Source organism: Coloeus monedula, assembly GCF_965178545.1.
Source record: "Coloeus monedula genome assembly, chromosome: 4".
Lineage (NCBI taxonomy): Eukaryota > Metazoa > Chordata > Aves > Passeriformes > Corvidae > Coloeus > Coloeus monedula.
In genome coordinates, this window is record NC_138784.1 from 39097368 (window position 1) to 39118431 (window position 21064).

General features: G+C 43.2%; 2 protein-coding genes across 2 annotated transcripts; both read right to left on the minus strand.

Moving 5' to 3' along the window:
- Positions 1-1114: 1114 nt before the first annotated feature.
- On the minus strand, positions 1115-11549 carry LOC309572650 (glioma pathogenesis-related protein 1-like; the record flags this gene model as incomplete). Its single annotated transcript, XM_082281054.1, has 6 exons — positions 1115-1266; positions 1350-1376; positions 2478-2560; positions 4312-4421; positions 6449-6694; positions 11370-11549. The coding sequence occupies 6 exons, from the start codon at positions 11547-11549 to the stop codon at positions 1115-1117; spliced, it is 798 nt and encodes a 265-aa protein (XP_082137180.1).
- Positions 11550-13650: 2101 nt separating this feature from the next.
- Positions 13651-19624, minus strand: LOC309572649 (glioma pathogenesis-related protein 1-like; the record flags this gene model as incomplete). The annotated part of the gene is made up of 6 exons (XM_082281053.1): positions 13651-13877; positions 13965-13991; positions 15735-15817; positions 16511-16623; positions 17054-17299; positions 19445-19624. The coding sequence occupies 6 exons, from the start codon at positions 19622-19624 to the stop codon at positions 13651-13653; spliced, it is 876 nt and encodes a 291-aa protein (XP_082137179.1).
- Between the last annotated feature and the right edge of the window lie 1440 nt (positions 19625-21064).

Here is a 21064-nt window from a genome sequence, read left to right on the forward strand (position 1 = left end):
AGGTGCAGAAGCTTCTAAAGGGATAGACAGGGATTGCTGTGGTCCAGCTTGAGTTTGTGCAGCTCTGCTGCCTCCAGACTCTGCTTGAGCCGAGTGACTGTAGTTGGTAGAGGACATACCCAGCTGAACAGAGCAGCTGCCCCCACAGTTTTCTGCCTGCTCCAGATGTGCAGGTTCCAAGAGACTCGTTCTTTGGCAGCTGTTGAACCAAAGTCATAACTCTGGGCACAGTGTGATTTTATTTGGAGTTTTATCTTTCCCAGCATTGTTTCTAGTGTTGTGCAAGTTGGAGCTGAATGTGGGGTTACTTTGTGCACCAGTAGTTAAGCTGTAGCTCATGTTGCAAATTCATGATTGCCACACAGGAAGCAGGAAATAACAATTTATTGTTTGAAACAGCAGTAAAATCCCAATGCTCAGAAAAAAAACACAACAGGAAAGATTGCAGTGATATATAACCATGTAAACACAGATAAAACTGTTTAGGCACAGGTACCATGAGTTTAAAAACAAATTCTAAGCAAAGAGAAGTGGCACTGACACAAGTGCTCTGTGAAACTGGGAAGTGTGCTGCCTGCCACAGGATGCAAATGCCAGAGCTCACAGGGATCAAAAAATTCCTTAAAATAAAGTGTAAATGATACAGGACACTCTGCATCTTGCTGTAGGAGCACCCAAGGTAAGAGTGCAATAGGAATGAGACAGGTGCATGCTCTGCCTGTGACTTGGCTGTGGGCTGGGGCCCGGCTCCTGGGCTGGACATTCTCCAGCCCTTCCTAAAGTGTGTTGCGCAGCTGCCTGCACCTTAGTGTGCTGCCTGGACAATGTGCTCCCGTACCTATCAGAACACCAGCACACTGCTCCACTTTAAAAATATTTTAACTTCTTAACTTTTAAAATAATTTTAGTATCTAAAGCCATTTTAACTTTTAACTGTCTCTGAGCAATAAGGAAGCTGCTTATCAGTGCTTTTAACTATGACCTGCAATGCAGATGTTATTTCTGTATTTCTAAATCACCTGTGGATGCAAACAATGTCTCTACCAATGTTTTTGCTGCCAGCAACTTATGCAAGTGGAAGAGCCAAGTGCTCTCGTGGTCTTCTACATGTGTGTCACCCACTGGCAGGTACTAGAGACCAGTATTTGGGTATCAACCAGGTGGCCAGAAATGTCAGTATTAGGAGTAATGATCTTAAAGCAGTAACGGAGATGCAAAACTCATCACATGCAGGTCTGTCCCACTCTGGATACCAGTTGGAATCCTCTGTAAACAAAGCAATTTACTTGTTTTCAAGTATAACTGCAGCAAGGGCAACAAAAGGAAGCAGTAATTCCAGTGGTACTTACCAATGACTTTGTCACGCTCTGCATTTCCTGGAGAGATAAAAGAGATAAACATAAGCACACTTATAATTTAGAAACAATTTGACTCTAGCCAAAAGGGAATGAAATGCGAGCATCACAATGGGCTTATAGATACAGCTGATGTGTTTTTCCTCAGGAAGAAGCAAAGATCCACTGACTCTGGCAGACCCCTGCAGTGACTCTCAGGACTATGCTGAGGAGTGGTTGATCACAATTTTTTGACTTCTCCTCCCACCAGTGGCTGGTGTAGAGAGGATTCACCCCCCAAGGTGTGCTTCCCAAGATCACGTTGGCTTTTGCCCTGTGCCTTGTGTTTTGAGATCCTCAGCCTACAACATTAAACAGCGCTGTGAATCCAGGACCCCCTCACATTGTGTTTAAATGCCATCTTCCCCCTCCTTTAGCTCACCAATGGTTGAGTGCTGGGGAAACATTCAACCACACCCTCAGCTCCCCACAGGCCAATGTCCACAGCACAGTACCTTATCTTTATGGAAATTTCAGGTCTCCTTCCCTCCTGACTCCATTCAGGCAAAAGCCAAGTGCAGGCATATCAGGAAGGCTGCGAGACTTGGGCTGAGCACTGCATCTCCATGAAGGCTCTTGCATGTCAGATGGCAGATGGCCTGGCTGATGTTCACTGGAGTGAGCAGCTTTGGCAGTGCCATGGCTGCTCTCCCCACCCGCAGAGGCATGGCAGGCCAAAGCTTACTTGGACCTGCACCAGCTCAAGCCACAGCTCACACATCATATAATAACCTGGACCCCCAGGATGGGACAGGTATCCCATTCTCTGCTTTCCATTTCTGCAAGTAGTAACTTCTGGCAGGGTAATAACACCTTAAACTGCAGCCACCGTATCTGCTGTATCACACCCTCCAGCACCTGAAGAGCACACCCCGTCCCATCACTCCTCAGGGTAGAAAACAGGCTCTTTCCACCCTCCTCACCTCCCTCTGTGTATCACTACCCACTTGGCTTCTGACTACAGATTTTCAGCCTATATTTAGGAACAGGAGAGTGCTATGCCTGCCTCCTACCAGTATCTTTTGTGTGCTCTTTCCCTTTCTGCATGTGCTTGTGGAGGATGTCTGGTTGTCTTCTACTTACGACACATCTTGCTATCACACTGCTCGCCGCCACAGTCTCCGCATGCATCTCCCGTCTTGTACGGGCGCACTGGGAAATTCCCACTGTGAAGGAAAATCACACTGCTCTCAAACAGCCCTTGGCAGAACATTAATACCTACTGCTAATTAGGTTTTAACAGGAGTTTTGCTTCACTTGTGTTGATAGAGTGATGGTTTTTTCAGGAGTCCTGTCTGAGTGCCCTGTGCCCAAGCCATGCAGTGAAGAAGAACAGGTTAAGTGTAATGGGACACCTTGCTGTTTAGGAAACTGGAGACAGTAGTATTGCAAACCTGGGAATTAAAGCAGTCTCAAAGTTGAGTAATTTGTGTGCATGGAGACTCTAGACTTTCATAGCTGGCTCTAGCTATGGAAATGAGCAGGTTCTTTTACTGTATATGTACATGTGTATTCAGCCTCAAAGAGGGATGCTCTGGTGTTGGAGAATCTCTCATAGGTGGTGGTTTCATCCATATGTTGGTTAGTATTTTAGGAGTGATGTGGGTCTCTCTCCTGCTCCCTCCCTCTGCCAGTGGTGTGAGTGGGACCAACTACCTCTGCCCAGGCTGATACTGCACCAAACACAGCTCAGTGCTTCACTTTGCTCAAAGCATGGCCAAAGCAAGACTTACAGCATGCCTCAAACTGCCCATGAACACAGAGAGGGATTTTGTAAGCATGAAATCTCAGTAGGGAGATGAAACTTCATGATAAAACCTCGTTACTTTCAGCAAGGTGAGGCTCTCATTGCTTGGTCTAAGCTGAAGAGTATGTTCACTTGAGGAAATTGTGTATGCATCTTGCCTGGGCCCTTGGCAGAGCTGAAATAAAGCAATGAAGCTGCTGCTTCTCAAAATCAGCAGCTGGATATGATATAACTGCACTTGTTAGAATGCAACTGCCCATTTGCAGTGTCCTCACCCAGCAGGGAAGGGCCCAGCTTTAAAGCCCCCTCTAGAGCACCCTGCCTCTCCAGAGAGCACCCTGCCTGCTTTGCTGGGTGCTGGTCAGGGCAGCACTTCTCTTCCCCATGCCAACACAGGGCAAGAAATCCAGTGGTATTTTTCTGCACAACACATTGGATGTGGGGCTTCTGGGGGCAGCAGCAGCTGTGTCATTTCAAGGTATCTAGTCAGGGGTACGTATTCTTCCAAGGATGAGGCAAAGGCAAAAGGAATGCCAAACTTGCTTGAGCTCAAGGGCTGGCCTGGCCTTGGCCCAACATGGTATGCACGTAAAGCTTTTAAAGCTGCATTTATACCGTGGTGGCATTAATTAGCTGGAGAAGAGAAAAATACATCCATCCTAGCTGGACATACTATGCATATGAAAGACCTCTGGATCAAATTTTGCTTTGAGCAGCCCTATCCTCATAAGCAGCCCTCAGCTGCTAAGACTGCAGGTTGCCAGCATTGCACACTTCAGTGTTTATGCAATCCATTGACTTAGGGCCTTAATTCTGGGCCGTGTGGGAGTATCTTCAGACTTTGGGCTTGCACCTTGGCAACTGTCTGGGGCGATCTTGGCACTCAGGAGCAAGGGATTAATTTTTAGATGATCACTTCAGTATTTTCATGTCAACATCTTATCTTTAATCCTTTCTTCCACTCTCACTGCTTTTTGGCTCCAATACATAGCCCTATCTAGCAAATAAAAAAATGCTGGTTGGACAAAGGTGTACCTCTTTCTCTATTTTGGAGACCATTTCCTCCCACAAAAAACATGACTAAATGGACTGATCTAATAAATTTGCATGTTGTGGAAGGGAAGAGGTGGGACCCAAACCCTGTGAAATATTTGTAACAAAAAACCTTACGGCGGCCCGTAGTTGCAGACGAAGTGTGCTGCGTTGCGTATGGTGGTGTATGCCACCTTGGGACAGAAGTGGACAGCACAGCCAACCTTGTAGCTTGCAGCCCAAACTACCTGCAAAGACAGACAGATGGATACACTGGTGACAAAGGCTTTGATTCAGCACCTGAAGAGTTAGGAGAAGACCTGCCCTCCTCTGTTTCATGGCGTACAAATGAGATGAGGGGACTCCTTGGGCAGGCTTCGCAGGAAAAAGCAGCAGTGATGGATCTCAAAATCATAGTTTGTTCTGAAAAAAAGACTGATTATTTTACCCAATTCACCATGTATTTGCTAAAACTATGCTGAAATAAGAAATAACTGGCTGTAACAGGTTGTTTTCCTTTCTTGCAAAGGAGAAAGGTGAAGTTCATCTTCTTTGTTCCAAGCTCATCCGTTAGCTTTCTGTTGTTCCTGCTGTGGGAGCTGAGTTCAAACCTGAAAAGGTTGCATGATCTGCTACAGCTCCTATGAGGGCTGGCTGCCCCTTTACTAAATCCTGTGGGGACATAAAGCAAATTGCCAGAAGGCACTGGTATTATGGGAGGAGCAGGGAGGAGGATTGTGTCTGGGCTGCAGTCCTGCCTTTTAACATCATGGCCTCGACAAAGGTAATCTAGAGGCAAGGCCATTACTTCACTTACTGATCCTCTCTCTACCAGAAGCTTTTCTGTGGGACCCAGCATCCTATCAGAGTGCAGCCAAATGCTGCAGTCCTGGAAAAGTAAGTCCCATGACAGCAGCAGAGGGGAGACAAGGGCACAGCAGTACTTGAGGGTGATAAAACAGCAGCAATGACTGACTACATGAGCAATATGGAAGGATCCTGGCAACCTAGCACATAAATACATTTGTGCCTCCACTGACTTAAAGGGGGGAGGTCTGGCTCTTTCCGTTTATGCCTGTTTGGTGCCAGCTATGGGAAGAAGGGACAATCCTCAGGCTCCTGAGGATCTTCTCAGTGCAGTGGCAGAGCAGAGGTTGCTCCTGACACCAGCCATAGACAACTTAATTCCTGTGGACTGTGAAGGACTGAATAAAAGGACCTTCCCCATCCCAGGGGGCCACTGACTGAGCAGTGATTTGTAGTAACTGCAGTAATTGTGCCCAGGGAAAATTCTCTTCTCCACAGTTGGGAAGAAGAAGAGGAATGAGGAGTTCCCCGACAATAAAGACCCAAGGATACCTCCTGAGGCTGGCAGATACACATCTTCTAGCTACAGTCACTATAACTGCTAACTCCAAGTGAGAATTATCTTATATTTTCATTCTATCCCCATGAAACTGCATGGGCTGCTCCTCTACAAACACCATGGTCAACAGCACTGTGCCTTAGTACCAGGTAAGGTGTGCTTCTGTGCAGATTCCAGGTGCTGACTCTTGCAATGTCCTTGAGAGCAAGCTCAAAGAGCAACAGTCACCCCTCACAACTCCTGCACCCAAGTATCTTCCCTGCACACAAGTTCAGAAAGCCCACCAGCTTTACCTCATCTGCTCAAGTCCTGGATGCACATGTGTATCTCTGCAAAAAAAAATTAAATAGCTTCAGGTCAAAATTTAACCCTAGAGCTGCTATTGCAAGCTGTCCTGCTTTCCTATAGCTGTGGGTAGTGGTTGCAGGCTTGCATGGCAGCAGCACTCCTTTTCCTCACTTTGCCCACTTCCTTTGGGAATAACAGTTGGACAAAGTGTGTACATGGTGTTTGCAGAACTGCAGACATCTCTTTTCATGATGGTACTTCTCCAGCCCTTGGCATTTGAAGTCTGCTTAACAGAGCTGGCACCTCATTCCACTCATGCACTGCAGCCCACAGCCATTGCCATTGCCTGTTTTTTGGGCACTGCTTGGCTAACCTGACTGTTTGATGGCTGAACTATTTTCTTCTAAAAAAAAAAAAACCAACCCAAACTGTCACATTTGAAGTAATAACACAGTGACTCTTTTCCTCCCATAAATGGAAAAATAAGAACATCTGGTGCACATAGACATATAGTAAGACTATACAACCTGGAAGTTCATTGAATCTCAACAGAAATGTAGAGTTTTTGATTCAAAATGGCAAAGCTGGCTCATGGTTTAGATGGAGAAATGCAATGCCTACCTGTGTATAGTGGCCACATACTTTACTGCACCGATTGGTGTTGTAAGTGTAGTATTTGACCTCATTGTACCAAGAGGTGATGGCTCCTTTCACAGTAAAGGCAGAAATTGAGCCTGTCCAGAGGTTTTCTCCAGCAGTACGAAATCTGGGGTGAACTTTCCCTCGCTCTTTGAGGTATATATTATGTTTAAATACACATTTCTTTACCCAGCCTTTCGCAGTCTTTGCCAAATCTGGATCCCAACTCTGCAAAATAAAGACAATTAAAAATCACTTTGATATATTAGCAGTGCTAATATATATCCTTATATATTCAGAGCAGCTTTCAGGAAAATATGAGTCTCAATAGTGTAGATGCTTTTGGTTAATTCATTTTTTACTTCTGTTGAGACTTACAGAGCTGCATGGCAGATTGGCTTGTAGGTTCATTTCTGATTTGAACTTAAATTGCTGATTAAGCTTGAAGAAATTTTTGGGGTGGTGTATGATCTTGGCTGACTGGTTTGTTGGACACCAAGTGCTGTACATCAGTCAAATAACAGTGTTTGTGGCACAATGAGCATTTCAAGGTTGTGCTGGCCATGACAGAACATTAATGTAAATTAAAATGAATTTACATGAAATCTGGAAAATGAGGGTTATGCTTACCATACCAATAATGCAAGTCTTGTGTAGCCTCATATTTGCTTCAGGCCATGGCTTGCAGGTCAGTTCACAAGCACACTGGGATTTTGGGGACAGTTTAAACCCAACCCTTTGGTGAGCATCATTGTGCTTGGTGGCTTGAAACATTAGTGCTGAATTCCTATTTGTGGAATGACTCATTCACTTGCCATTCAATTTTACAGGAAGTGGTTATTTAAGCAATTGAGTTATGTAAATGTCATTTGTTTGCACTGGAGGTGGTGTCTGCTCTTGCTGGGTTTTCTTGTGCACACACCTTGACTGAGTGATTACAGCACTGTAGCTCCTGGTAGATACAATACCACAAGTGTATGCTTGTAGTCCTAGTTATACTTTGTGTTATGTAAATGAAGTTGTCCAGCACTGAACTATTTTGTTTTGAAGTTTTTTTTAAAAATAAACTTTTTATTTGTCCTCTTCTGAATTAACTGAAATAGCTCACTTGCTTGTGCAAATGATGGTAACACTAGGGAAATTGTTTTGAATGGATCAAAAATGATGAAGGAAAAGGTGTATTTTACAATCTACCTTTTTGTAGATTTTTTGGTAAAATTTAACAAAGCTAACTTGTTAGATATTATGTCTATATTTTACCTAAGTAACCTTTTTTTGTAACATAGCTAAGTCTGAAACAATGTGTATCGTTTATGCTACCAATTAGTAATTAAAAGTCCCAAGATCACACCAAAATGCATCTACAGAAATTTGAAAATATTTTGTAACCTATGTCTGCCATTTCTTCCTTTGCCTAATGTTCGCAGAGGTTGTATTTTCCTACTGTGGAGGGGTGGACGCTGGCCAGGTGCCCACCAAAGCCACTCTATCACTGCCCTCCTCAGCTGGGCAGGGGAGAGAAAATGCAACCAAAGGCTCCTGGATTGAGATAAAGACAGGGAGAGATCATCCACCAGTTACTGTCATGGGCAAAAGAGATTCAGCTTGGGGAAATTAATTATATTTATTACAATTTGAAACACTTTCCTCCCACCTCTCCCTTCTTCCAGGACTTACCTTCAGTCCTGATTTTCCACTCCCTCCTCTGCCCCAGCAGCACACAGGCACACGAATTGGGGGTTACGCTCTGTTCATCAAACACTGTCCCTCTTGCTCCCTCCCCCTTAAGAGGGAGGACTCCTCACACTCTTTCTCTGCCTCCAGTGTGGGGTCCCTCCCACAAGAGACAGTCCTTCACAACCTTCTCTAATTTGAGTCCTTCTCATGAGGTACAGCTCTCCATGAACTGCCCCAGCATGGTCCCTTCCACACGATGCAGTCCTTCAGGAACACACTGCTCCAGAGTGGGTCCTCCGTGAGGTCCCAGGTCCTGCCAGCAAACCTGCTCAGTGTGAGCTCCTCTCTCCGTGGGGCCACAGGTCCTGCCAGGACCCTGCTCCAGCACAGACTTCCTGTGGGGTCACAGCCTCCTTCAGGCACTCATCTGCTCCAGTGTGGGGTCCTCCACAGGCTGCAGCTGGATCTCTGTTCCCCCATGGACCTCCACAGACTGGAGGGTCACATCCTGCCTCACCACGGGCTGCACCACGGGCTGCAGGGGAATCTCTGCTCTGGTGCCTGGAGCGCTTCCTCCTGCCCTTTCTGCCCTGCCCTTGGTGTCTGCAGAGTTGTTCCTTTCACATGTTCTCACTCTCCTCTGGCTGCAATTGTTTGTGCACAACCTTTCTGCTTCTTGAATGTATTATCCCAGAGGCGCTACCACTGTGGCTGAGGCACTTGGCCTTCACCAGCAGCAGGGCAATGGCTCTGTGGGACATGCGGGAAGCTTCTGGCAGCTTCTCACAGAAGCCACTCCTGTATCCCCCCTCTGCTTCCAAAATCTGCCCATGCAAACCAAATACACCCACAAAACTAGGACATAAATAATTTTGATAGGAACTCAGTATATCAGGTATTAAATTTGGGGCAGGAAGTCTTATTTCAAGTGAGCAGCTGGTATTTCCTTAGATACTTTTAAGGACAATGGATAAAATCCGGCATTGTACAGAACTTATCTTCCAGTCCTGGAAGATAACTCTGCCAGTTAAGACAGAAGCTTCATTTTGCATCTCGGCAATGCTCTGAGATGACCATGATGAAAGATGTATGACAGTGGGGGATGCACCTTAGTGCTTCATGGTCTCTTTTTTTCCACATTCTGCTTTTTACAAGTCCATGCATCTCTTCTCCTTCATCCTACAGTAGTAGTAAGTTTAAAGTTTGATAAAGGTATGCATAATACTAAGTTTAAAGTTGCATTAGTATGTTTAAATATACTTTCCATTTTGTGTGAATGCTTAAACTGGCTGACAGATGAAAAGCAGTGTACAGAAATGTTCACAGTGATCTTTAATTTTAACTGCAGTTACACTCCTTATTTGCTTATAATACTGCACTTAAACAGAAAGATTGGACTAAATGGCATGGGAAGAAAATGCACAGGACTGGGAGATTTGCATATAGATATCACTGCTGTTTAAGGAAACAATACTCATGTTTTTTTTTCCCTCGTGAACTACTTCTCAGTTTTCATTTTATATCAAGTTGCTTGCTGATTAAAGGAGGAAAAATTGAATGTATAGTATGTGAAAAGTAATGGAAAGCAGCACTAATTCAAAAGAGACTGTTGTGAAGCCCTGATGAAACTGGTGAGACTGCTGTTTTTGAGAAGCCTTAGAACAGAACTAAGCAGTGCTTTGGGTAGATGAGAAAAGGCTCACTTTTGTCAGGTAAAAAAATTTTAGATCAACATTCTCATTTTATAATACATGTATTAAAAATATCTATGGTTGAACTTTATTAATTGCAATTAAAGGTGTTTCCATTTTGCATTTCCTTTTAAAAACTACTTTTCTGAAAGATGGGAATGCCCTGAATTCAATCTTAATTTTTACATACCTAGGTGGACAGTTACCTCCAGCAAAAAAGAAGTTCCCTGTGAAATAAATGCACCATCTTCTTTTCTGCCTTTTTTAAGTGCCAAAGGCCACTCAAAATACTGTTTTCAAATCCAGTGTTTTTACTTTTGAAATAGATTTTATCATGTATTGTACTGCTTTCTCCACATTAAATAGTTTCTGGGAGAGGTCATATTTAAGACTAGGGGTTTTACATTGTTTTGAAAGAAACTTTGCATGATTTAGTTTCTGTTTTAGATGCAATTTATTTGTCTCTTATGCTGCCTTTTTTTTTTTTTTTCAGATTTCAGTTCTTTTTCAAAAGGAGAAATTAGGCACAATTTAAAAATATGAATATTGCACTTTTAACACATCCTAACAATATTTCATTTGTTTAGGGCCTGTAAAGCAACATAGAAAATGAAGAGTCCATGTACTGAAGGTCAGGATGTACAGCTGAGAACAGCTGAAGTAAAAGATTCATCTGGAAGAGAAACTAGTTTCCTGTCATGTTTGCAATTCAAGTTTGATTACTGCTCAGTTACTCAGAATGGGGCACTTATCTTTTAGTGTTTGACAACCAGAAATGGAAAATGAACTTTTTTTTCCGAACTTCAGTTGGGGTGTTGCTAATTACAGCTGTGGCTGTCATCTTCTGGTGGTGATCATGTGAGATACCAAGAAAGCAGGGCAAAAAGAGCTCAGGAAAATGGTTGTGGTTCACTCGAAAGACAAACTGTGTTTTGCGTGGTAGCTGCAGATACTGCTCCTGAGGTGCCCGGGGCGCAGGTGAGGGGCAGAGCAGTGGGGGACAAGATGTCCCCAGCACTCGATCGTGCTGCACTGGGTGCTTTTTGGCTTCCCCTGCAGGCCCAGCCCCTCAGAACTGCTGCTCTGCTGGCTCAGTCGATGAGAGCCTTGCAGAGAACGCTCAGAGAAAGCTCTCCAGCGCTGTTTGGCAACAGGCTCTGCCCTGACTCGAGCATGAAAGTTGTGCTCAGATGCGCACATAAAAGCACACCTCCGGCTGCCGAGCTGCGTGCGGAGCCTCGCAACGAGGCGGCTTCGCACACAGCACACCGACAGTGCTCGGCTGAGGGCTGAAATCTTGGGCTTCGACTGAGGAACTTCAGTCAGGGCAAAACTGTACACATATCCAATGGCATAAAGCCACCTGATAATTAGAGCCTTCTTCTCTGCTTTAAAAAGCGGCTGGTCTTATGACCCCAGGTTTTTGTGGGTTTTTTTTCTGTTTTTTTGCATTTGATCACAAAAACAGTTTTTAAGAATCGTAAACACCATCGCAATGCTACACATTTGTATATAAGTCATGAAGACTCCCTTACCATGTAGAGCATGTTGCTGGCTGGTGGATCCACTCCGGACCGGAATCTGTTATGGGTTTGCACACATTCCTCAATAAACTTTGGATCCCGAGGATCAGGTAATGTCGATGGTTCATAGGAATCAGAGGAATAACAAAAGAGTAGTAAGGCCAGCACACAAGTGGAAAACCTGGTTGTCATTGAGAAAGGGAGAAGAAAAGAGATGCTGCAAGCACAAAGTCAGCACCGCGGACCTGAAGGCATCCCGGACAACACCCACAGCCGCCGCTCCAGGCGCCTTTATAGAGCTCCTCATTACATGAGGGCGGCTGGGCGGGGCCTGGCCCTCACCGCAGGCGAGGCGGGCGCGGGCCGGCACTGCGCACGCCCGAGGGGAGCGGGGGCGGCCGGGGCTGCTCTGGGGTCGTGCGGGGCGGGCACCCCCAGAAGGGAGTGTCCTGTTAGAGAGCTCGCTGCCTCTGCTGGTGCTGTTACCCACTTGCTGTACAGAACACCGCAGTGGAGCGTCGCAGGGAAGAGTATCGGTGTCGGTCCTGCCCCCGCAGGGCCAGAGCTGAAAGTCAGTTCATTTCTGCGGTTTGTGCACAGGCTAGAGAGATGTTTTCTGCAGCCAGTTCCGTCACCGAGCACTTGCTTAGGGCATACACTGCAAATGTCATTAGCCCTTTCCTTATGGTCATGCTTCTCAACATCTAGTCTTCCAGCTTTAAAAGCAGAGTGTTTCAGCTGTACGAAGAGGTTTTAGCTCCACCAGCAGCGTTTTGCATGGAAGACTTGTGAGCTGGACTTAACTTAGCCATAGTAATTGAATACAACGTTAGTCACAGGAAACGAGTCATATTCCAAGAACACTGCTATGAGAATAAGGAAATGAAGCTACAAGTTCACATTAGAACTGTAGCAGCCTTCTCTCTCTCTTTTTTTCTTCTTTCTTTAATTGTGGTGGACAAGTGTCTCTCCTGTCCTTTAGGCTTCTTCATGACTATTTGTTTAGCTCCATAATCCTATTCATAGCAATTACTACGTATTGCAGAAAGGTTTTGGATCAATTTTCTTCTTTTGATGAAACTAGATGCTGTTAAGGCTGTTGCCTTTCCTCTTTTCCTTATATATTTTCTTCGTTTCCACTACAACCAAATTGTTCCAAAATAAAGCCGCTTTATTTATTTATTTATTTATCCATATCCAAGTCATTCAGTGTCATTTCACTCTAATCCACCCCAAGGGACCTATTAACAAGAACCTCGGTTGGGGCTCATTTTTATTCTGTGGGATGACATGCTGCAATGTGGCTCAGAATTTGAGTCACTGTGTTCTTAAAACATTAGAACAAAGATAAAGGAGGAAAACCAGCTTTAAATATTGACAGCACAGTTATGCATTGCTAATACCAGCCAGTATCTTCTGGCTTGAAAGATGGGCTTATTCCCCTTACTCACAAACATGTATTGGAACAACAGGGGTCAGGTTGAGGGCTAAATGTCTCTTGAAACAAACTAAATCCATCAGAGGTTTGGACTTTCTAAATGAGGCTGAGATTTCTAAACCAGGATCTGTCCTGGGCCCATTTCATCTTCTGTCTCTGTTTCCTGCTGCCTGAAAGCTCAGGATGGCTGTCATCTACTCTGCATTTTAGATTTTTTCACCATCTCACATCCTAAAATTAAGCTTTCCCCCTTGACACTCCCCCTTAATCCTTACTCTATCAACTTTCCCTGGTATTCTTCTACTTATGGAGAACAAGGATTAACTCTGAGAGAGCTGAATAGTACAACTGACAATAGAGTAATGGACACTGACACATACAGGTTAAATGTAACCAAGGATAAGCTTTACTCCTGTTCATAAAAAGTAATATATACAGTTAAATCTCCATTATCTGGGGAAAACTGTGTCCAGGATAACTGAAGGTTAATGAAGATGAATTACTGCTTCTTTTGGGTACAGTGTGCCACCTCGGACATGTCTTCATGATGCCCCAGGTTTCCAGGAGGATTGTTAGCACATGGAGTAATATCTATTCTCAGTGGTCCCTCTAGCAACCTAGCCCTAGAGCTAGGAGGCTCGTGCAGACATAAGAGCACGTTGCAGCTACTGCCAATAAATTATACTACCTCTACGCACAGTCACTTGTATTTTGCATTGAGTGAAGAAGCAACCTTTCCTATGCTGGATAAAAATTGCAGGGATAATGAGAAATGACCAAGTGTTTTTTTAAATGTGTGCCAATTATGTGAGAGTAATACAGCAGTAGGATCGCAATCAGTGTCTTAACTGACCATTACTCATAAAAAAATCTGTGTGGAAATTGCTGTTGTACTAAAAGTACAGCACTAGCACTCAGTACGAGAAACAGTGGCCTTAAAATTAAAACACTAAGGCAGTATTGGTCACAAGAGGGACGTGGATGCTCAGCAGGTGGGACGTATGATGGCATGGCAGGCCGGGGGGGCCGGGGCCGCGGTGGCTGGGGCTGTGTATCCCAGTCTGGATGCCAGTTGGCATAACCTAAAAGTCAGTGAAGAAACAGGTGATAAGATCTATCAGTGTTAGCCATACTTACAGGAAAGCCATTAAAAACAATTTGATACTTACTTATCAGCTTCTCACGTTCTGTATTTTCTGCAAAGAGATCGGAAGAGGAAAGAAATGTGAGTACCATTCAGTGGTGGTTCTTAATGTGAAGAGGTAAGCCTTTGCTGGTGCCTGGCTGCTTGCACTGGTGATGCCAGTTAATGCCTAAAACATTCTGCAAGGGGGAAGCAGGACAGCAAGAGCAGGCTCCCAACTGCTGTGGAGTTCATATATTTTATTGAATTGAAAGAGAAGCAGAAAAAAACGGCTGTATCAGGAAGAATTTGTGTCATGGGGGATGAGGGAATAAAAAGTAACAACAAAACATGGAATTTAATTTAAATTGTTACACATACCAAATCTAAGTAGTTACAGACAGACAAATATAATTACTAATTTATCGCGGAAGTACACCTTTACTAAAAGTTTTGACACATTTGCAGGACTGCCTGTGTGCATCCTATTGAAGTTCCTCATTTTCCCTATAAGAGAAAATGGTAAAAGCCAGTGGTAGGATCTAGCACTTACCTTTTAAATACTCTGTTCCTCCTGTCCCTCCCCCTAGACTTTGAGATATTTCTACTTTTCCTGTGATGCATCAGTCTGAGACTTTAAGATGAGTCAGCCAGGATATTACAGAAGGAAATAAGAGTACCAAATGCTCAATCATTTCTACAGCTGAGGCTGTCTAGAGCCTGGCTAGTAAAGACCATCCCCATTAAACCTCTGTATAAAATTCATATTTGATTGAAGACATTGCTGCATGTCCTTTCATCTCTGTTTATTTAAAACGTTGTCCAGTTTGGGACTAGGTGAATAGACAAAAAGGTCCAACCTCTGCAAACTGCTGTTTGGAGCAGACTCAGAGTGATGGGGTACAGGCTGTGTGTTTCCCTGCTGTGCCCACACCCTGACACCAAGGGAGATGGACCCAGCACAGATTCACTCCGGCTCATTAGTGGGAAGGCGGGAGCAGGGAGCAGGCTGAGCCCCTTCGCCATCACTTCTCTCCCAGGCTCAGGCAGCATGTTTGCAGGGAACACCTCCACCCCAGAGAGGATTTCACTCCAACCAGCTCCTTTCACTGTTGCATCTTTGCGGGGTTTGGGAGTGGGCTGTGCCAGCTCAGCCCCACACCAGCTCCCAGCACTGGCCAGACATCCCACAGCTGCCACAGGCCTGCTCCAAAGGGGTTACCAGTCCTTTATTAATTGCTCCTCCAGATTTGATTTAAATCCCCTCATCCCCTGAGCCTTTTGAGCTCTGTTATAACTGTTCATTTAATTATGTTCATGAGCACTCTGATAACACTGAGCGTAGTAGGGAAGAGATTTACAAGCAAGCTGGTTTTCAGAAAATTGTGGGAGTTAGAAATAACTGTGCTTTTTGGTACAGAAATATGGTTGTGTGGAAAATGTGTTAAGACATGCTAAACAAGCAAAAAAGCAAAAGATAAATTTCCTATTTCTGCTGGGAGAGAAGAATCAGACTGAATATTTGCTGGGGCTAAAATTTTGGATTTAACTTCCTGACCAGATAAAAGAGAGAAAGTAGTCTAACTGATACTTCCCTGCATCAGAAACTCTGGCTTCTACTTCTGAGAGCCTTCAGCAGCAAAGTATTTCAATTATTTCCTTCTTACACTATTCCTCCCAGAGTTTGGTACTGTTGCTATGTAGTGTGCTACAGACCCACTATGTACTTCGTGCAAATTGACTCATCGTATTTCTATTGCTAATTATGCCACTTTTATTTCTATGCAGTTTTCTTAGTTGATCACTTTGGTCTTACCACAGAGCTTGTCTACACACTTCTCATTACTGCATCTACTGCATGGCTGTCCTTCTTTATATGGTTTTCTTGGGTAATTCCCCCTGCAAAACATGAACAGTGTTTTGTTAGCTGTCATTGAAAAGCTATCAAGGGGAGGGAATCTCCAAAAACTGGTCATTGAAATTGTTTGAAATTCCTTTTAGATCAGATTAAAGCTCTCACTGGCATGGGGAACAGTTGACTCTCACCACTGGAAATTAATGACACTTCTCAGGCAATACTGTATTATTGTAAGCATATAAAAATCTGCATCTAGTCCCTCATTACCCACCTGAATTATAAAAAACAAACCTGTAAAAAATAAGTCGAAATACTACAAGGTACCAGATAAAGTAGAGGACTGTCTTCCTTTTATTTCTTAAATTACAATGTCTTGCTTGAAATTCGGGTAGGGACATAGAAAGATGTAATCTTTTTGAAGTGGGAAGATTACACCCTTTCCACTTTTCCTGCACACACTGAAGTCAAAACAGATTTTCTTCTACCATCTGCATTATATGGTCTCAGCTATGATCTGCTGTCCTGTTTTTTAGAATGGGATTTTCTCCAGTCCCAGCTATGTCCAGTAGGTTCTGTTCCCAATGGCCAGGGGAAGTTTCCCTTGGACAAGTGACACGAGGATGTAGCTTATTCTGAAATTTGTTATAACTGCACCTGTCATTTTGGCATCTGATACCGGATCAGTTGGGATATTTAAAAAATAAAAAAACCTCCAAGTGCCATAATTAACTTACGCTGGCCCATAGTTACAAACAAAGTGTGCTGCTTTGAACAGTCCTGGAAAATTTTCAACTGTACTGCAGAAGTGAACTGCGCAGCCAACTTTGAAACTCTCTGCCCAAACGACCTGCAAGACAAAGGGAAGTACGTGATGCTCTGTTCAAATACTGCCAAAGCAACAGCATTAAGGGAGGACGGAGAAGGAAAATATCTCAGGGAAATTTAAATCAGCTGACACAGGAGCAACTTAAACAACCTGCAGGGCAGCTGGGATAAATGATGGCTTGATAGCCATTTTTGCACTTATTATCTGGCGCCCCTGTAAACGTGAAATTGCCAGGGGATAATCCCTCTCCACCATTACTGGAAGTAGAACTTGACATCACTGGGGCTTGTAATATTTGCTTCCAATCTCATGCAACAATAAGCTGGGGGGTGCAAAGCTCTGCTGTAATTCCTGTTCCAAAGCAATGTGTTCCAAGCCTGTACTCAGATTTTCAGTTAAATTATATATATGTATATATAAGACTATAAAGAACTGGGCATGTAAGACTCACCTGAGTGTAGTGACCACACTTGTCAGTACATGTATTGGTGCTGAAATCATAGCTGCTGACTTCATTAAACCAGGCCCTGAGTGCTGCATCCACAGAGAATATGTGGGCTGTGCCAGTCCAGATGTTTTCTCCAACAAGTGTGAAGGTGGGGTGCATTTTCCCTGGTGTTTCAAGGTAGGTATTGTGGTTAAACATGCACTTCTTTGCCCACGCTTTGGCAGTCTTAGCTAAAGCAGCGTCCCAGGACTGTAGAAAAGGACGAAAACATACTATAACCTGCACTGCAGTGACTTAGCTGAATTCAAGCATTTTTAAACAGAAACTTGTTAAAGAGTTCTTTTCCCCTTTTCTGCTTCTCATCCCTGCATTCAGTTTCTTTCTCTCACTTGACAGTTCTACTCCCATAGCAAATTTTTGTCTTCTTTCTCCCTTACCTGTTGCAGGACATGCAGGATCTATCCATTGTCCTGTTGTATCTGACTTGTTAATACATTTAGAGCTGGAGTGCAGTCTTTAATCTGCCATACTGAGAGGGAGTAACTGTGAAACTCCCAGCTATAGAGGGGCTTGGAGGACTTTGTGCCTAGGAGATGTTGGCTGTCCCGGGATTTGCACTTTGCAATTATTATCAGACCTGACAGGAATTCTGTTCTGCTGGCCAGGACAGAGGGGAGAGTTATAGCTGCTCCCTTCCTCAGCTCCTTCTGCCTCTTTTCTCTCTCAGCAGATGGACTAAGCAAATAAAAGACTCATCTCTGCTGGGCTGAGAAGGAAACACTCCTATGCAAAGAGGCACAAGTGATAATTTGGCAAACCAGTCTGGCAGACTTGCAGATTTTGCACTGAGAGGAAAAGTTCAGTACAGGGAAATGCAAGTTAAGGGATGTGAGAAAAAATTGAGTTTGTGTTCATAACAACAGCTTTGGAGATGACTATTACCACTTGAAAGTAGTAGACCAAATAGCAAATAAAGTAGTAAAAACTCTTTGCAAAGGAATGGAGAATAAAATCACATATATAATCATACTTCTGCAGAAGTGCTGTTAAATGCTGTGTGCAGCACAGCACCCCACCTCAAGAAAGGTACACTAGAACTAGAAAGGCCAGAGAGAACCTGGAGTAGGATGATAATCTTCATGTTTGGAGGGCTTTCATATAACAAGAGAGTGCTCTGCAGCTTCAGTCAGAGACATCTGGACGTCTTGTGTGAAGTAGGTAAATAAGCAGCCATAACTTGCTTCTTCCAATACAAAGACCAGACACTGTTAAATGAAGCTAGGCATTAACAGGCCCAAATCAAACACAAGGAAATAGCTTCACACAACCTGTGGTTAGGCTGTGCAGCTCTTTGCCATATGATGCTAGAAATGATAAAAACTTAAATAACATCAAGGCTGAAAAAAAATCCAAAAAATCCATTAAGAGCTTGTAAGTACCATGCAACACCTTTGATTCAAGAGGCTTAAATATATTTGTCCTGCTGTTATTCCAGAATTGCTGGGTCTTTGGTCTGAGCAGGTAAGTTTGCTCTTGTACACTAGCTTTTTAAATTAAACATTGTTTTTAAAATGGCAAGAAATTGAAGTCACTGGTACTCTGAATCTCACCCATTTACTGTGAGCTTCCATTTGTAGAAATGATTCCTACTCTGCATGTGGTTATGCATTTAACTTCCTTTCCATCTATGCAGTACTGCTGGAGGGCTCAGAGAAGTGACATGCACTGACTGGGGTTACCTCCCTCAGCTAGCTGTACACATTTTTCCTTATGTATTCCACTGAACAACATGTGACCTATCCATAGCCTGTTCTGATATTCACTGTATTTGTAGGAAGCTCTGCTTTTCAGCCTAGGTATTACTATCCCTACTCTTCAAACCCTGCTGCAGCAAATGAAGATCAGGTATCTAAATGGATGTCCTGAAAACTCCCTTCATTCAACACATGTTCTAGATTAGAAGAAACAACAGGAGATGACAGATTTTCAACAAATCCTGTTGTGCAGATTGCCTGCTCAGGAACTTTTAAAAAACCAAACAGCTTCCTTGTATGAAACCTGACCTGATATAAAACAGATTACTATCGCTCTTAGAAAGAGGTAGATGACGCACTGAGAACTGAACACTATTTTTTACAATACAGCCCTTTGCTCTGACTGAAGTTGAGAGTAGCTAAATCTTGTGCTAAAAAAGAAATTTGCTTCAAATTATTAAAACTGAACAATACTGTGAAAATTGATGTCTTTTCTATTTCTTAAAAAGAACGAACATATATGTTACAGAAATCATTAACTGAAATGGAAAGAATAGCACAATGCAAATGAAGAATAAGATGGGCTAAATCAGCAGCCCAATCTATAATAATTTCAAACAGATCACAAACACCACCTTACCATACGAAACATGTTGCTGGCTGGTGGATTCACTTTGGATCGAAATGTGTTGTGAGCTCTCACACAATCTTCAATGAACTTTGCATCTTCTATGTCAGGCAAGGGATATTGCAGATCAGCATGAAAGCAAGTGAAGAAATCCAGTAAGAACAATGCAGCAAAGAAAAATGTGATTTTCATAACTCTCCAGTGGTTTTTTTTTAAGTTTTACAAAGAGAAATCTCTTAGGTGGAGATGATACCAGCAAGCAGTTTTTCAGAGGTTGGCCTCTGGGTGTGGAAGCACTTGAAAGTGTCAAACTAACAGGAAGTGAAGTGCAATTGCTTAATAAGGTACAACTCTCTCTGACATCATAGCTGGCAGTCAAAGGGTGAAGCATGAAACAGGCATCTGCCATGCACATCAGCAAGAAGCAACACTCCAAGTATACGTCTGTCTTTCCTTTGAGTGTTCTCCATCTTGGTTGGCTGCCAAGCCATTCTGTGATTGTAGGTCTTATCTGAAGAGATGCTGCAAACAGCTTTCTTAAAACCTGCACCAATAATAAAAACTGTAGTTTTGACAAAACAGAAATCTGCTGCGCAGCTGATTTTCCAATAGTATTGCTTAGTCATATCAGCATAGTTAAAATTATATTGCAGGATGTTGCTTCAATTTCAGAATTACTCAAGGAACAAACAGAATTAGGAAATCTGTGCTTCAGCAGGAGTCAAAAAAAGGTTTTTGAACAGCACCTGGCTGCAGAACAGACATTCTGGCCTGGTTTGGTGTGTAACAAAAATAAAATTTGGAAATCCCAAGCTTGAGTATGTGTTGATTCTCTCCTCCTTAGTTATTTGCTATTACCTGCTAGCCTGAAAGCACTGGAGGAGCTTCCTGTGCTCCTGGAGAGTAGCTACAAGATTAGCACTCCTGGTGTAACATTCCAAGTCTGATCACTTCTTGGGGCAGTAGAATGGTATGTGTTGGCATTTATATCGTCTCCCCAGCTGTTCTACAAGCTGGTTGAATTTTTTTTTTTCAAACCTAAACCAAATTGTACATATATGCAAGAGCATAAGAAGAACCATATGTTTTAAGAGCTAAGGTCTTGTATCCCAGTTTTAGGTAGGTTTACAGGGAAAATTTGTTGCAAATAGATTGTAAAAGATGTTAATGGGTCTTATTCCCTGCTCAGTTTTGCCAGTTACACTTAATGTAAAACCATGATTATATTACAACTACATGCATTTTGCACAAAAAATATCACACTAAAACTGAACCTTTAATTTAACAGTACAGTGATCTTGCACTTATATATGCATGCAGTTGAAATTCTTTGTTTGGAAAATGAACTGAGATTTTATGCAGTAGGAAATTTTGATGGGTCCAGGATAGTCCAGGTTATAAAATGCTTTCTTGCATTTCTGGCTCCATCTAGTGACTCTATCTATATTTAAAGCAGAAGTCCAGCCTGCCCTCGAGCATCTATGATGTTTTCCCAAGAAGAGAGTTTTAGACTTTTGCCAGCATTAAGCAGTTGATCTCGACAAACAAGTTTTGGGATTTGGATATCACATTATATTTGTCTGGACAATACAAGCATTGCCTATCCTTGTGCAGATCTCAAGTGATATTTAG